The sequence below is a fragment of the Hemiscyllium ocellatum genome, chromosome 18, assembly GCF_020745735.1.
Source record: "Hemiscyllium ocellatum isolate sHemOce1 chromosome 18, sHemOce1.pat.X.cur, whole genome shotgun sequence".
NCBI lineage: Eukaryota > Metazoa > Chordata > Chondrichthyes > Orectolobiformes > Hemiscylliidae > Hemiscyllium > Hemiscyllium ocellatum.
The window spans coordinates 38,152,124-38,170,062 of NC_083418.1; the positions used below are offsets into that span (position 1 = coordinate 38,152,124).

At 41.7% G+C, this 17,939-nt stretch overlaps 1 protein-coding gene across 1 annotated transcript in view; it reads left to right on the plus strand.

Annotated features, from left to right (window-relative positions):
* The first annotated feature begins 8,184 nt into the window (after positions 1-8,184).
* Positions 8,185-17,939, plus strand: part of mob2a (MOB kinase activator 2a) — a 230,387-nt gene continuing 220,632 nt past the window's right edge. Inside the window, exon 1 of the mRNA XM_060838885.1 lies at positions 8,185-8,407. Coding sequence (XP_060694868.1) covers positions 8,391-8,407 — 17 coding nt within the window. The 5' untranslated portion in view covers positions 8,185-8,390. The remainder of the gene's footprint in view (positions 8,408-17,939) is intronic.

The window sequence follows — 17,939 nt, forward strand, 5'->3', positions numbered from 1 at the left end:
GGCCTCGCACAATGTGCTATCCAAAAGATAGTACCTCCAACATTACAGCATTCCCTCAGTGCTGCACTGACATGTTATGTTAGCATGTGTTCGAAATATTTAAAAAGCAATCTGACAATTACTTCCCATAAGGCGTCCTGTAAAATTAAGCTCCCGGTAAGGTGGAAATTCCAATCTCGTGAGTTGCCAGATAACCAGAGGCTGGCAATTCCCCAGTGAGAACAGTAGCTGCTACTGATAACATACCAGTGCCTTTACCAGCATCATCACAGGAACCCGAGTAAAAAATGAGGTCTGCAGATGCTGGAGATCACAGCTGCAAATGTGTTGCTGGTCAAAGCACAGCAGGCCAGGCAGCATCTCAGGAATAGAGAATTCGACGTTTCGAGCATAAGCCCTTCATCAGGAATAAGAGAGAGTAGCCAAGCAGGCTAAGATAAAAGGTAGGGAGGAGGGACTAGGGGGAGGGGCGATGGAGGCCCCCGGCACCTTCCCCTGCAACCGCAGGAAATGTAAAACTTGCGCCCACACCTCCACACTCACTTCCCTCCAAGGCCCCAAGGGATCCTTCCATATCCGCCACAAGTTCACCTGTACCTCCACACACATCATCTATTGCATCCGCTGCACCCGATGTGGCCTCCTCTATATTGGTGAGACAGGCCGCTTACTTGCGGAACGCTTCAGAGAACACCTCCGGGCCGCCCGAACCAACCAACCCAATCACCCCGTGGCTCAACACTTTAACTCTCCCTCCCACTCCACCGAGGACATGCAGGTCCTTGGACTCCTCCACCGGCAGAACATAACAACACGACGGCTGGAGGAGGAGCGCCTCATCTTCCGCCTGGGAACCCTCCAACCACAAGGTATGAATTCAGATTTCTCCAGTTTCCTCATTTCCCCTCCCCCCACCTTGTCTCAGTCGGTTCCCTCAACTCAGCACCGCCCTCCTAACCTGCAATCCTCTTCCTGACCTCTCCGCCCCCACCCCACTCCGGCCTATCACCCTCACCTTGACCTCCTTCCACCTATCCCACCTCCATCGCCCCTCCCCCTAGTCCCTCCTCCCTACCTTTTATCTTAGCCTGCTTGGCTACTCTCTCTTATTCCTGATGAAGGGCTTATGTTCGAAACGTCGAATTCTCTATTCCTGAGATGCTGCCTGGCCTGCTGTGCTTTCATCACAGGAACCCTCCTAGTGAGAAGTAAGTTGGTGGGCTGATGGCTGTAGGATTGGGTGATTGTGAATGGGAGGTTCCTCTCCATCCCCACCAAGCCACTGGCATGTAAGACTCCCGACAATGCTTTTTAAAATTAAAAATCACACAACACCAGGTTATAGTCCAACAGGTTTATTTGGAAGCAGTATAACCTGATGCAGTGTGATTTTTAACTTTATCCACCCCAGTCCAAGTCATGGCGCCCATTCTCTTTTAATTCATATATCAAAAAGTTCAGGGTTAAAAAGAGACTCCTCTTCAAGATGAAATCACAACCCATCGCGAGTGGGTGACTTACCTACATCATTCCTTTCCTACTGAGCTTTTAATCTCGATAAGTGTTCCTATCATTAGGAATTGAATGGATGGCCTCCAGCAGGATTTTCTAAGCCTGTCCTCCAACACATCTTAAAAATCAACGTTTCAGATCGAGACCTTTCATCAGATGAAGGGTCTTGACACCGAAACATCAATTTCTCCACCTCTTGATGCTCATCATCATTAGTAAGACTACTGAATTTACAAGAATGACATCTAGACATAAGGGGTTCAGTTATGAGGAGAAAGTATTTAAATTAGGCCTGTTTTCTCGAGAATTTATAAGGTTAGGAAGTGATCAGATTAAAGTCTTCAAGATATTAACAAGAAAAGATAATGTAGATAAAAGTTAAACCATTTCCACTGGTTGAGGATTCCTAAATTTCGGTGCATAGTCTAAAACTTAAAGTCGGACTGTTCAGGAGAGATGTTAGGAAGCACTTCTATGCACAAAGAGTGGTAATGATTTGGAACTCTCTTCCACAAATGGCAGCTGACACTAGAAGGGTGGCACAATGGCTGAGTTTGATTCCAGCCTTGGGCAACTATCTGCGTGAAGTTTGCACATTAATTGTATGGGTTTCCTCTTGATGCTCCAGTTTCCTCCCACAATCCAAAGATGTGCAAATTAGGTGGATTGACTATTCTAAATTTTACAGGAAGGTGGATTAGCCATGGTAAATGTGGAGTGGGTCTAGGTGGGATACACTTCGGAGGGTTGGTGCGGACTTGATGGGCTTAATGGTCTCTGCACTGTGAATCTATGAAGTTGTTACTTTTATATTGGAGATAGATAATGTTTTGTAAGCAGAGGTATTAAGGGATACGGGTGAAAGGCAGGTATATGCAGTTAGGCCATAGAGCAGCCATGATCTCATTGAAAGACAGAACAGGCTTTGAGGAGTTGAATGGCTTACTTCTGTTCCTTTGTGCTTATTGGCTGTGTTGTACGTATAAAATCTATACTACATTTTTATTTCGTTTGGACGCAGGGCACACGTCAACATAATTTATTCGTATTGGAGCACATGACAGAATTTTTCCTCACATAGATGAAAAGCATTAGAAGGAACATCAGCAGAATTGTACTTGACAATAAGGTGGAACCACACGGCTTAGTATATCCCACATTCTGCCATTAGATTGTGAAAAGAAGTTGGTTAAAATGTTGCAAGTACTGTCATTATCCAAAATGTTCTCAATGAAAAGAACTGCTTCTTCAGTTTGCAAAGTTGTTATTTGAAAAAGGTGAGAGAAAGAACCCAGGGAAATATAAACTTGTTGATCAAAATCTTTCTTGGGATATTATGAGAGTCCACAATTAAGGTCAGAATGACTGAACACCTTAAATTAGATTGAACTAGTATGGACTTGAAGTTTTTAGATCAGAATGGTGCTGGAAAAGCACAGCAGGTCAGGCAGCATCCGAGGAACAGGAAATCAACGTTTCGGGCAAATGCCCTTCATCAGGAATAGAGGTAGGAAGCCTCCAGGGTGGAGAGATAAATGGGGGCGGGGGGCTAGGGAGAAGTTAGCAAAGGGTATAATGGGTGAATGGGGATGGGGATAGAGGTGATAGGTCAGAGAGGATGGTGGGGGAAGGTAGTAAAGAGTACAACAGGTGAATGGGGGTGGGGATGGAGGTGATAGATCAGAGGAGAGGGTGGAGCGGATAGGTGGGAAAGGAGATTGGCAGGTAGGTGCAGTACATGGTTGAAGAGCTTCAGGGCAGAGGAGATGACCTAGGGATTGCAGTGAGAGTGAGAGACTCACTGAGATTCTTGTGGAGAAAGGAGGAGAACTTCTTCAAAGTAGGCATATTAGACAAACCTGATGAAACGTTTGGAAGAGTGACTAAAGGGAGAGAGGGGAATATCTGTGACCTTCCAGGAAGTGTTTGGTGACATTCTTGGAAAAAGAATGTTTGCCTAGGGATGGGCAATAAATTCTGGCTTAGACAGTGATGCCCAACTCCTGTAAATAAACTAAAAAAAATTATAAACAAATTCTTGAACTGCTTAGGAAATTAGCTGAATGTCAGGAGATAGCTTGGGATAATGAGCAGATGCTCTAATTGGCAGGATGTGATTACTATGTCTGGCATGTATTTGTTTGGAGCCTCAGCAATTCACAGTATTTATTAATGACTTAGGTGATGGAATAGAAAGCTACATATTGAAAATTTCTGTTGACATTCAAGAGAGTGAGGGGGGCAGAGCTGAGTACGGTGGTTATCATCAAGGAGAAGGTGTAAGAAAAACTGAATGCCCTGAGGGTGAATAAGTTACCTGGACCAGATGGACTACACCCTAGGAAGTTCTAAGGGAGTTAGCTGAAGAGGTAGTGGTGGCATTAGTGATGATCTCTCAGGAATTCCGAGAATCCAGGAGGGTTCCAAAGGACTGGAAAATTGCTTGACAACGTGACAACCCTGTTTAAAAAGGGAATAAGGCAAAAGACTGAAAATTACAGATCATTTAGCCTAACCTCGGTCATGGGTAAGATCCTGGAATCCATTTCAAAGGATGAGATTTCTGAAAACTTGCGAGTGTATGGTAAAATAGGGCAAAGTCAGCATGATTTCATAAAGGGGTGGTCATGCCTGACAAATCTGCCAGACCTCTTTGAGGAGGTAACAAGGGACTAAGGAAAGCCAATGGATGCTACCTACCTGAACTTCAAGAAAGCCTTTGACAAGGTGGCGCACAAGAGGCTACTGAGTAAGATACGGACCCATGATGTTAGAGGCAAGATTCTAGCATGGATAGAAGCTTGGCTGTCTGGCAGAAAGCACAGTGTTGGGATATAAGGGCCCTTCTCAGGATGGCAGCCAGTGACAAGTGGTGTTCTGAAAGGCTCAATGTTGGGACCACAACTTTTCACTTTAAACATTAACGATGTAGATGAAGGAACTGAGGGCACTCTGGCTAAGTTTGCAGATAATACAAAGATAAGTAGACAGAAGGTAGCATTTTGGAGCAGGGAGCCTGCAGAAGGATTTGGACAGGTTTAGAGAGTGGGCAAAAAAGTGGCAGATGGAGTACAAAGTGGGAATGTGTGAGGTCATGTACTTTGGTAGGAAGAATAGAGGCATGGTCTATCTTCTAAATGGGGAGCACAAAGAGACTTGGGGGTTCTAATCCAGGATTCTTTCGAAGTAAACTTGCAGGTTGAGTCAGTAGTTAGGAAGGTAAATGCAATGATGGCATTTATTTTGAGAGGACTTACGTATAAAAGCAGCGATGTACTTCTGAGGCTCCATAAGGTTCTGATCAGACCACATTTTGAGTACTGTGTGCAGTTTTGGGCCCTATATCTCAAGAAGGATGTATTGGCCCTGGAGTGAATTCAGAAGAGGTTCATGAGAATGGTTCCAGAAATGAAAAGCTTAACATATGTGGAATGTTTGAGGACTCTGGGTCTATATTTGTTAGCGTTTAGAAGGATGAGGGCAGATCTAATTGAAACTTACAAAATTCTGAATGGCCTGGACAGAGTTGATGTTGGGACGATTTTTCCATTAGTAGGAGAGACTAGGATCTGAGGGCACAGGTTTAGAGTGAAGGGAAGACCTTTTAGAACAGAGATAAGGAGAAACATCTTCAGCCAGAGAGTGGTGAATCTTTGTAATTTATTGCCACAGAAGGTTGTGAAGGCCAGGTCATTGAGTATATTTAAGACTGAGATGAATAGGTTCTTCAGAGATTATGGGGAGCAAACAGGAGAATGGCGTTGAGAAACTTATCAGCCATGGTAGAGCAGAGTCAATGGGCTGAATGGCCTAATTTCCGCTCCTATGTCTTATGGTATTACATGAAGAAAGATGGCATTGAAAGCTATAAAGTGAAGAGAGCAAAAATAAGATTAAGTGAACAAGCAAAACTTTGGCAAGTAGATTTTAATGTTGACAAATGTGAGATTGTTCAATTTGGTTATAAAAATGAGTAAAACAGGTATAATATTTAAATGATTGGAAGTTAGAAACATTGGAGGCCTGGATACACAGATTAATAAAATTTTATGTTTTTTTATATATATGAATATAATGAGGCTAATGGAATATTAATGGCAAGTTCTGGTGGGCTAGATTTGAAGTAGTTAGAAGTCATATTTCAGCAGTACAATGCTCTGCTGTATACAGTCTGGGCACCACCACTTCTTATGGAGGATGTATTAGGATGGAACAAGGGGTAATGTATATTTGTCAGAAAGGTTAACTTAAAATTAAACAAACTGGAGTTGTATTCTCTGAAATTTAGAATATTACAAGGATGATTTCACAGAATTAGAGATTGCTATGGTGTAGAAGTGGGCCATTTGGCCCATCATGCCTGCATTGGTTCTATTGCCTAATACACTCTTACATCGTCGATGAAAGGTTTTGAGATATTAAGAGAAACAGATAGGATGTTGTGTTTTTGACAATGACAAGGAAATGTACAATTGTCACATTTCTTGCTATTTAAACTACAACTTGAATAATTTATTGAATGCCTGTAGCAAGATAGACCTTAGAAAACCATTAAGCTAACCAGTCTTTCTTGAAGCTTCTTTTTCTACAGGAAATACTTAAGGGTTTAAAGCCCTGCATACCATTTCTAGTCAAGTGAAATACAAGTTAGAAAAAATAACAAACATGCTAAGCCGGATATGCTTCCACAGCTTAGCTCAATTCTGTCTCTTAAATGGGGTTGGGGGAGGTAGGGGGCATGGGGGTGATGGGAGCTCAGTAGAGATAGGGCGGACAATTCCACATGTGAAATCTTATAAGCAATTTCGGGGATGGGATTGGAAAAGTTGAGTTTCAATGCTAATAGAATCATATAAGTAGGGATTTAGGGGTTGGTGATCCGTTGTGACGTCTGCTGCCTGGCTCAGTTCAAACACACTCCCCACTGTGCGTTAGGCATGAAACTGCCACAGCCAGCTAAAAACACAGCCTCTAGGCACCACCGGTTACCCATCAAACCAAATCACTCACAAACAGCAGCCAATGATGTCTCAAAAGGTGACTACCAGCCTAGCCTGTGGTCTCTTCTATCTGTGTGAGCTTGGGTCTGCACGATGTGCATACACAGAACTAAAAATGCAGACACAAGAGAAAACAGGGTCAAATTATGTCCTGAGAAGCTGATACCCCAGGCCTGACAATGTCATGCCAAATTCCAGCATAACTTGGACAATCTGGCAGGTTGCTTCCCTGTTCTGAAATTCCTTTCATCCCTAAATCTCCTGCTGAACTGCTTTCTAATCCTCTCTCTCACTATTCACCCCTTTGTTCTACTGCCTAAATTACTGACTATTTCCATGATTTTCCATTTTTGCTTTAGATTTCCAGCAGCCACAGTGTTTTGTTTCGGTTTTGTTTGTAGCACACTTGTCTTCAAATCACAAGGTTACAGGTTCAAATCCCACAACGAAGTTTAAGCACACAAGTCAAGGCTGATGCTTCAGAGCAGTATTGAGATGCTACTTTTTCACTCAGAAAGCGAATTAGGTCCCATCTGCCTGCTTAGGTGGATGAAGATGATCCTGGGCATTACTCCAAAGTAAAAATAGAAAACTTCCCAATTGGAAACAAAACAGCAAAACTTGTGACTTGATTTGAGTTGTTTTGCATACCTTAAAGACAAACTCCGATATATTCATTTCCAAGTTTTTTTTTTCTTTTTTTTCTCTTCTGGGATATCCTATATGCCTTGGCCACTATTTATCTCTGATCAAACATCATAATATCTAGGTTGTCTGGTCATTATCACATTGTGTTGAGGGAGCTGATATGTGCAAATTAGCAGCCACATTTTCTCCATTAACTTCAAAAGACACTTCATTTGCTGCAAGCTCTGGTAAGTTCTTAGGAAGGATGATTTGGCATGAAACATTAACTCCGATCTCTTTGCATGGAGGCTCCCAGAAGGGTTACAACCGAAACATTGACTTCTCGACCTCCTGATGCTGCCTGGCCTGCTGTGTTCTTATCTCACCACCCTGGAGGCTCCCTGCCTCCATTCCTGATGAAGGGCTTTTGCCCTAAAAGTTGACTTTCCTCCTCCTGCTGTGCTTTTCCAGCACCACTCTAATCTAAAAACTGCTGTTTTCCTCCAACCTCTTGCCTGTTTACCCGAGACCTGCTGAGCTTTTCCATCAATTTCTATTTTTGTCTTCTTTTTGAGAAGCCTGCGGTGGTGAAAAACGCTTTATAAACGCAAGTTTCTCCAACATTTTCTGCTATTTTTATTTCAGATGTCCAAAATATGCGGTATTTTATTTATGCAGTCAAGTATAATTTTCCCCTCTCTGTTTTAGGAGGTTTTGCACTGCTTTGAAGCCTTGACTCTACGGTTCTTCAAGTGGTGAAGAAGTAAGAGAAAGGCTGGGGAAAATAACACTCAGCAATTGACTAGGCGAGCTAAAACCTTCACTTTTTTTGTCTCCACACGGTGTATTTTACGAGGCTGTCTGTGCTTTTCTTTCAGATTCCCTGAAACTATGCTTTTGACAACTCCAGCCTCAGAGGGCACCTGCTGACTGAACACCGAGGGGACTACAATTCCCGGCAGGCGGCTGTACATCCGGCGGAAGCAGGAGGTGACCTTCGCGGGGCGGGACCAGTGTGTTTGAGTGTTTACTTCCGGTCTGGCCAGAAGCTGCTGTTCGCCTGAGCGTCTCTGGCCGGCTCCACGGTTCCGCCAGCTGGGGCTCCCCCCCCCCGTCCTCAATGTACTGACAGATTCTTCAAATTGCTGCCCGTCCCTCGCCTTGCAGTTCGATGCTGTTTGACTGCACTGTGGAAGGAGGAAGGCTGGAGGAAGCTTGAAGTGGTGCCGGCGGCTCTTCATCCGCTCAGCTATGGATTGGCTTATGGGGTGAGTGAAGGAACTTCAGAAAAAAAGAGAGAAGCCCAGTCAGCTGAGGGGCATTGGGTTTGGGCGAGGAGCTGGCGTTGAGTCTGACCTGCTTGCCAGCCCTCCCTCTCTTTTTATAGCTCAGCCTGGGCCAAAGTGAGGGCTGTTTCTGCTTTTACCTGGGCTGGCAGAGCTACTTTCATTGAATGAGAGGGGATATTTTCTCATAAGTTTTAATTTAAAACGATCGTGCAATGATGTGAAATTGGAGAGGAGCAATGGTATCTGTTCCTGTGTGTGTAGTTTATTGGATCTACTTCTGTTTTGTTATGCTACTGTAGGTTGATTAAACTACTTATCCTGTTACCATATTGAAATTTATTTTTCCTTATCAATCAATGTCTCAATTAGATTTTTAAAACATCAATCAGTGATTTATTTTGTTTTGAGATAAAGAAGTCAAAGGTCTGGAATGTTATCTGCCTATTTATGTTGAAGACTTATTGTAAACTGCGCATGATACTTTAGAAGCTTAGGGGAGGAGAAATATATTTATAGTGTTTGTAAACCTGATCATAAAATTGCTTTGTCATCCCAGAGTGTAGTAGCCCTTCTTGGTAAATTGTACCTGACCAAGCCAATGCTTTTGAGCAAGTTTAATGTTAATAATTTATTGTAACACTGTTTTGGAGGTTGGAAATATTGGCACAGATTAGCCTTTGTGCACAATGTTACCTTGGGAATTCATCCATTAGGATGTGAGATAAAAGAACTGTCTATAACAGGTTTCTCGAGCAAGTTTGCTTATTGAGCAGCTCTGTATTTCCACAATTTTTTAGTGTATCAGCTTGTTATGCTTCTGTTATTCACTATGCACACTTATGATGGTAATTAGGTAATGTTTCAAGTTCTAATTTAAGTATTAGCACAAACTTTGCCAGTTGTACAATCATTGGGATGAGAATACTGTTGTGTCTAAAGCATAAGGAATAGATGCAGGGGGGTTCTATTATTCAATAAAATCATGCTGACTTTAATTGTGATCTAACTCCATTTTCCTGCCTGCCCCATTTGACTTGCATGTCGTTTAAAAAAATCTGTCTAATTCCATCTTGAATATCTTCAAAGACCCGGCCTTTGCTGCTTTCTGTTCCAGAGATTAACAACACCGAGAGGGAATTCCTTTCCAGCTCTGTGTTAAATAAGGGGCCTTTCATTTTTCCTTGTTTTAGATTTTTAAAATGGAAAATGTTCTCTCAGCATCTCCATTTCATGCTCCATTAGGACTTTCTTTTCAATAAGATCATCCTTTAATTCTTCTAAACTGCAATAGTTCTAGCAAAGCTTTCACCCCAGAAATCACCCAAGTGAACCTCCTCTGATCTGCTTCCAGTGCAAGGTTATCTATCCTTTTGCAAGCATACCAAAACCAGATACGTTACTCTAGGTGTAAGTTCATCAATGTCCAGCTCCGTTGCAAGATTTCCTGACCTTTATAGTCCACTCCCCATGCATAAAATCAACATCCCATTTATCTTTCTAATCATTTACTCCACCTACATGCTAGCATTTTGCAATTTAAGTGTGAGGGCACCAATATTCCTCTTTACCACAACATTCTCTGTTCATTTAAATAATGCTCTTTTTTTCCCTCATGTGCACAGCTTTACATTTTTGTACAGTGCATTCCATTTGCCATGCTTCTACCAATTTACAAATCCATTTGTAGAATCGTTATATCCTCAATCTGCTTTCCGGACTAGTTTGTCAGCAAAATTGGTCCTGTTCACCATGAACTCTGTTAAAACATAAATCCGGTTCGTAAATTGTTGAGATTCTTATACTGTTGATAAGTTTCATTTGCCAAGCTAAAGATGGCCCATTTACCCTAACTCTGGTTCTTGTTAGTCAATCTTCCATTCATGCCAATGTATTAACTATAATGCTATGAACTCTTATCTTCCAAAATTACCTTTTATGTGGCACCTAATTAAAACCCTTTTTGGAAATACAAACCCATGGGTTCCCCTTTTTATGCCTTGCTTTTTACATCCTTGAAGAATTGTAAGATTCTCTTAAGCATTGTTACTCTTTCATAAAACTATATTAACTTTGCTTAATTACCATTTTACAAATATGATACTGCAAATTGTTAGAAATGGATTCCAACAATTTCTGAATGACCATTTTTAGACTGTGTCTCCTATGAATCTTGAATAGAGATATTATATTTGCCATTTTACAGTCTGCTGGGACCTTTCCAGAATCTAGAGAATTTGGGAGGTTATGATAAATATATCCACTCCCTCTGCAGCTATTATTTTTAAGAATCATTGATGTGGACCATCATTTCTGTGGAGTTTAGCCTTTTATCCCATTAATTTTGTAGGTCTGATTTTTCCGAGCAATAATAGTTTTAAATTCTTCCTCCCTTTTTGAACCTAATTTTCTACTTGAGATGCTGTTAATGCTGTCTCCTGTCAATGCTGTCGCAAAATACCTATTGCAAGCTTCTGCTTTTTTTTATTTTTGATTCCTAATTCCCTAGCCTTATCTTTTAAGGGATGAATGTTTTCTTTATTTTAGCTGTTGGATTAGCATTTAGCCTGAGATCCCAGTCCCATTCTGTCTTCATTTGTTTATTACATTTATATAAAGGCAATTGCAAATTAGTTACAAATCTAGGTTTCTCACCCTCAAACTGAATGTGAAATTCAGTTATGAATGTAATGATTTTTCTTTTCAAGAGGATTCTTTACGTTGAGATGCTTAAATAGTCTCCTCTCGATACACATTTATTGGTATAATATAGCTCGTTCCCTGGCTGTTTTTCGCACCTGTCCCAAATACACTAACTGAGTTTGATATCTATCTGACCAGTATGAAAACAGCGAGGCAATTTGTGTTAATTTAGTTAACTAAATAAATTGGGACTAGTATATGTGAAAATAGTTATTGTAAAAATATAATTGCCTCATTATTGGCTTTTAATGAACTAAAACCTGTCCTGTTTAATTGGTATGACTGCTGACTGAGTCATTCCATAGCTCTTAACCAGCCTCTCCCATAGACAAGCAAACCACTAAATTGTAACTAAACCATACAAACAATTAGGATTTAAAAACAAACAAAAAACGGATGGGCTACCATGTGTTGAGTTCAGCACCATGACAAGGGGGTACTCTGAATGATCAGCCTTGTAAATATTCTTTACTAACATCTGGAGTCTTGTGCCAAAACTAGGAGAACACTTCATGGACTAGTCAAGCAATAGCATGACATGGTATTATACACAGAAAATAATTCCTTTCAGACAATGACCCAGACTCTTCACTCTTTCAACCTGCAAGACTGATGCATCAAAAATGACTGTACACTGGTATACCCTTGAGTGTGACGCTGAGATTTCTCAAAATCTACTCTGGATGCTACGGAATTTCATGACTTCAAGCCAAAAAGATGGTCAAGAAAACTTCTACCATAATCTGTAAACTAATGGCCTGGAATATTCCTCCTATCATTCCTGCTGATGGAGTAGTGGAGCAACCCCTCACCGCAGAGGTGTAAATGAGCACAAGTGGAGCAGCACCAGGCAAACTTAAAAGTGATGTGCCAAGTCAGTAAAATGGCAACATGTGTAATCTAAAGTGAAGGAAGCATATGATAGATAGTTAAGCTAACAGACTACTAAGGGAGTTGAAAGCTGTGCTCACTTACCGAGTTAAGTCCTGAATGTTGATGGACAATTAAACCAGTAATGGGAAGGGTGGCTGCATGAATATCTCTATCCTCAGTGATTGGTGAGCCCAATATTTGTGTAAAAGACAAGACCGTGGTATTTTCACTCCCCTCCATTCAGAGGTATTTAGAGGATGATGAGAATTGTACAATGGTAATTTTCCTCTTGACTCCCTGAAGCATTTCTAACATCGACAAGGCAAAAGCCAGGAGTGTAATCCATACTCCGCACTTGCATGGCTGAGTGCAAGTCCAGTGCACTTAATCCTTACTCCATCCAGGTGAAAGAAACCTTCCTGGTCATATCACAACATGTTGCTTATATTCTGCCAGTCAAACAAAAAATTCCTGTGAAGAGTATTTAGAAACTTGAACAATGGAGTATCATATCAGAGCTAAGCTAAGTTAGATTAGAGTTTTAATAGATTTGGAGGATACTTATTTTGGGACACTTTAAAGTATATTTTTCAATTCTTTTATTACTCTCCCTGTTATATCATTATAAATGCTTTCCAGGGAGCAATTAAATTGAGCAAGAACATTCCAAATCTAATTTAAAGTGCTGGTGCTGGAATGAATAATGATTTATTTTTAAATGATATTTTTTAAAACATCCAATCTGGAATGCATATTATGCAGATCAATGTGTAGACCCTAATTGAACAATAATGGGTGACATAAGACATTAGTGAGCTTATGTGTTCGGCCAAATCAGAAGATTTTGACATCTTTGTGAGGGCCTTATGCGTGAATATTTGTGTCAAATGGGTCATTTGGTAAGTTCATGTTTATTGAGCCAAAATGCTGTTCTGTCTCCGTCTTCCTTGCTGAGGAATGCATGTGCTTTCTGTGGATATGGCAGACATAATTGAGTGGCACGGTGGCACAGTGGTTAGCACTGCTGCCTCACACAGCGCCTGAGACCTGGGTTCAATTCCCACCTCAGGCGACTGACTGACTGTGTGGAGTTTGCACATTCTCCCTGTGTCTGCGTGGGCCCCCCTCCGGGTGCTCCGGTTTCCTCCCACAGTCCAAAGATGTGCAGGTCAGGTGAATTGGCCATGCTAAATTGCCCGTAGTGTTAGGTAAGGGGTAAATGTAGGGGTGTGGGTGGGTTGCACTTTGGCGGATCGGTGTGGACTTGTTGGGCCGAAGGGCCTGTTTCCACACTGTAAGTAATCTAATCTAATAATTGTTTGACACCTTGGAGAGGCCCTGCTTGCACATGTAAATCAATTCTTGCATTTAAAATAAAGCATTACTAAGTTATTTTTCAGTAATGTTCTTTGTTATCACTTAGTAATTATTCTTTAAGTGAGAATGCCATCTGTCTGAGTAACAGACGCACCACAGTTACAGGTGGTTCATTCATGATTGCTGCCTTATAGTGATCAGGATTAGGGACTGATGTTCCTTTTCTGACCTAGTGCAAGCGCACCACTCTGATCAGCTAATGTGGCATGATTGAAGATAGATTCTGGGGGCTTTCTATGAGAAGGTTAGAGTATAGGAATAAAGAAGTTGGAAAGTGTTTTGTGAGACCACATCTGGAATACGGTGTGCAGATTTGATCTCCATAATTAAGGACGGTTATATTTGTGTTGAAGTTAATGCAGTGAATCTTTGCGAGATTGGTCTCTCAGTACAGAAGTTGTCTGATGATGAGAGACTGAGTGAGTAAAATAGACTTCAGCACTCTGAACTAAAGAGGAATGAGCAGTAATTGCATTGAAACATTCTGAAAAAGCTTGACAGAGGCATTCCAAATTTATTGTTACTGGCTCAGGAAGCTAAAATATAGAGGCACTTCCTCCGGCTCAAGGATCTATCATTGTGACTGAGGTCAAGAAACTTCCTTCACTGAAAAGGCTGTGAATCTTTTGAATTACCTATCTAGAGGGAATTTTAGGATCTCAGGAAATTAAGATATGGGGAGCAGGCAGAAAGTGGAATTGGAACCCAAGATTAACCATTACCATAAAGTAGTGCAACAAAGTTGACAGGCCAAATAGTAAACTCTTATCTCGTGTTATTGTGCACAGAAGTTTGAATGTAACAGCTCTTAATTTTGAATAGCTCATTATTAAACGTTATTTTCCTAATAGAATAATGAGTAAAGATGGCACTCAATAGAGAACACACCATCACCACAAACAAAAACAGAAATTGCTGGTAAAGCACAGCACTTGTGAAGAGAAAGCAGAGTTAATGTTTTGGATTCAGTGACCCTTCAGAAATGATTTTAGCTTTGATATATATGCTGAAGATGGGGTGCAAAGAGGACGGAGGAGTAAATGAGGAGCTCAGAGAAGAGAGAATAACAGCTGGGCAAACAAAGGAATTGTTACGTATATATGCTGCCCCTTTAAGAGAGCTGGTCAGGTGACTCTCAAGATGTGGACTGTGGGCTCAGTCCGGAACTGGCTATGGAGATATGAGCATCTAAAATGAAGTGTTCCTGTTCAGAGTTTTACTTGTGCCTCCCTTGTATATCTTTCCTGATTCCCAGTGAAATTTAACAATTGGTGATGGGTGTGGATCCGACCCACAAATTGTGTGCAAATGCTGTTTTTTTTTCCTCTGGAGGAGACTTGCCTGGGTTTTGGAAACATTCCTTAAGGAATAAGGAGAGCACTTCAAGAGAAGTGGTCACAAGGGGATGTGGGCTGATGTCTGAAGAAGAGAGTATGCACCCAGTGGCTACTGAATTCATTGCGGAGAGCAGTCATGAGGGCATACGGGCTGTGGGTAACACCAGGGAGAAATGATACGCTAGCACAGTCAGTGAGGAAGTAGCTGGCATGGGACTTCACTGAGGGGACTTGAGTGACAGGAAAACAAAATGGCAGACTACCTTGGATCGATGAGGCCATTTGAAAGTTCAGAAAGTTGGACTTTATATATGGAAAACTTTGATCCTTTCTTAAAGGCGAGCCATGTGGCTGAGGGCATAATGGTATTTCTTAAATACAATCAGGAGCAAGAATTTCGTGATTCTAAGGAGTCTGGTACTATCAGAGATACCTGTGGAGAAGTTTTTTTTCCAAGAACTATGCAAAGTGTTAGGAAATTATTTCTCACTCAAGCTGTTGCTGATCGTTCAGAAGGACCATTTGTAAAAATAGGTACAGTATGATGGAGAGTCCATCGCCCAATTTGTGGCCATCTTCGAGTTAGTGGAACGTAAACCACGGAAACAGACTCTTTGACCAACTTGTCCATGCTGACCAGGATAACTGAAGTAAACTAGCCCAATTTGTGTATGTTTGGCTCATATCCCTCTAAACCTTTCCTATTCATGTACCATGCAAAATGTCTTTTCAATATTGTATTTGTACTTTCCTCTGGCAGTTCGTTCCATTTATGCACCATCTTCTGTGTGAAATAAGTTTCCTGTCAGGTCCCTATTTGCAGTCTTTCCCCTCTCATGTTAAACCTATGCCCTCTAGTTCTGACTTCCCTACCTTGGGGAAAAGACCTTGACTATTCATCTTATCTATGCCCCCCATGATTTTATGAACTTCAGCAAGATCACCTCTCAGCATTCCAGGAGAAAAATGTCCCAACCTATGAAGTCCCTCCTTATAGCTCAAATCCTCCAATCTTGGTAACATCTTTATTAATATTTTTACACCCTTTCCAGTTTAATATCCTTCCTCTGGCAGAGTGTCTAAAAGTGAATGCTGTACTACAGATGTGGCCTTACCAGTGTCTTGTACAGCTGCAACATGATGTCCCAATTCCTAAACAATCCAGTTGGCTGAAGATATTTGGATGCATCAAGTAGTGGAAGCTAGACAGATTAGGGACTAAGTGTAGGTTGCTGCTGAGGTGGCAAGACTGGCCTCAAGGAGTCAATGTGTTGAACGCAAAACCCAGTGCCACAGGTATGTGAGTGGGTTAGTTGCTAAGTTCAAGTCAATGAAGGGAAGATGTGTTGAAAGGAGGCGAGTTAGAGGGGAAGGCGTAAGGTATATGCCGCCAGCCAATGAGTAGATATGGAGTCAGCCAGGTCTGTGGGAGAAGTCGAAGGGTACTACCATTTGAAGCTGACAAAGTTTACATTGTGGACTTGCTTGGAACAAGTGGTGCCACTGAAAGGGCAATGGAGTTAAGTGCAGTTTAAAGAACAAGTGTGCAGAATTACCATTTTCCATTGTAAAAGGTGAATACTGAGCATTATTTGGATGCTTTTGGTTATAAAAATTAAAGTTGAACTGGGGCATGGTTAATAGGTTGGCAGACTCAAACATGAATTTATAAGAAATCCTGGACAGGTGTGACGATGTCTTCAAAGAAACCCTAGGGGAAATTAAATGAGTTGAAATTACTAGTGCAGCCAGAGGCTCATCCTGAGAGTCTGAAGGTATGTCTGGTATCATATACTCATCCTGCCTAAAGTGAAGGCAGAATTGGAATGATTGGTCAACCGAGGGAGCATTGGAAACAGTAATCACCGGTGAACGGGCCACTCCAACCATTCTGGTCTTGAAAACAGATGGCACAGTGAGGATGTGTGGTGACTTGTAAGGTCACCGTCAACCCAGCCATGAGTATGGATGAATACTCCCTTCTACTCTGGTCAAGATTGCAGTGGAGTAGCAGCGCAGCATGTGGGTTCCTGAACCTGGAGCTCATCTGCTTTTAGTTTGTTTTCTTTGCTTTTTTTGAATAAAACATTTTTTTTAACCTTGATGTTAAAATTCTCCACAGAAAATATCGAGCTGTCCAGCGTGTCAGAGGCAAGAATGTTTTCCTGGTGGTGGTGAGGGAGGCAAGTTTGGGCCCAGTGTCTCATGCTGGATCCGGCAGCTGCAACATTAGCTACATTGCTAACATCAGTCCAGAGTGGACTCAATGCAACATTTATGGAGACAAGATAGTGTCAAAGAATGGTGATACAGTTCTAAAGTGGCGGCGTGGTGAAGGGGTTCGAGGCTGGCCGGCTGCTGCATGCTAGTGATGGTGGAATAGCCCGGATCCAGGCCCATGGCTGAGCTGTTATGAAGGATTGTAATGTTGAACTTTAACTTTATTTATTCTTATACATAAGGTTTTGTATCTAGGTAGCTTTTGTACTTAAGATGGCATTGGAGAATGGTGACTTTTTGTCCACTTTTCACTGTACTCCAGACTGTACTCCTGCATCCTTGTACTTAAGGACACGTGACCATGAAACTCTTTTTAATTCTAATTCTGAAACGTATTCAGTGGATTGGCAGGGGGAAAGTAAATTTCAAAAATGGATCTGTGTAGGTAGGCCTATGACATGGCGGGTCATGAAGGTGTTTCAGTTGCTGCTCATAGCGCACAGAGGACTTTCTCGCAACAAGTGATTTTCTTTTGGCATCATGCCCATGCCAGTTCTGTTCCCGAGAGCCAAGGTTCAAATATTAAGTAGGTTCCCAGGATTCTAATGTTATCTGGGCCATATTTTGATTACTAGATTCTCTGAAGAGGAGCGTTTGAAAATGTGAGTTTCTTAAAGACTCCATAGAGTACTTGGGCTATGTAATCGATGGCGAGGGACTACACAGGATCCCAAAAAAGATAGAGGTCATTGTGGAGGCCTGTACTCGAGTGTGTCTCAATTGAGATCATTCTTTGGACTTGCCAATTATTATGGCAAGCTGACCTTGGATTAGGCAACCATGCATTAGTTGCTGGGAAAAGGCGAGCCATGGAAATTGAGCCAAGAATGTGAGATGGCTTACTGGAAGGTGAAGCAAACTTTTTTAATAAGATTAGAACTGTTAACATATTTCGACCCGACAGTGTGTGATGCACTGTCTAATGCGGTTGCCGCTGTACTATC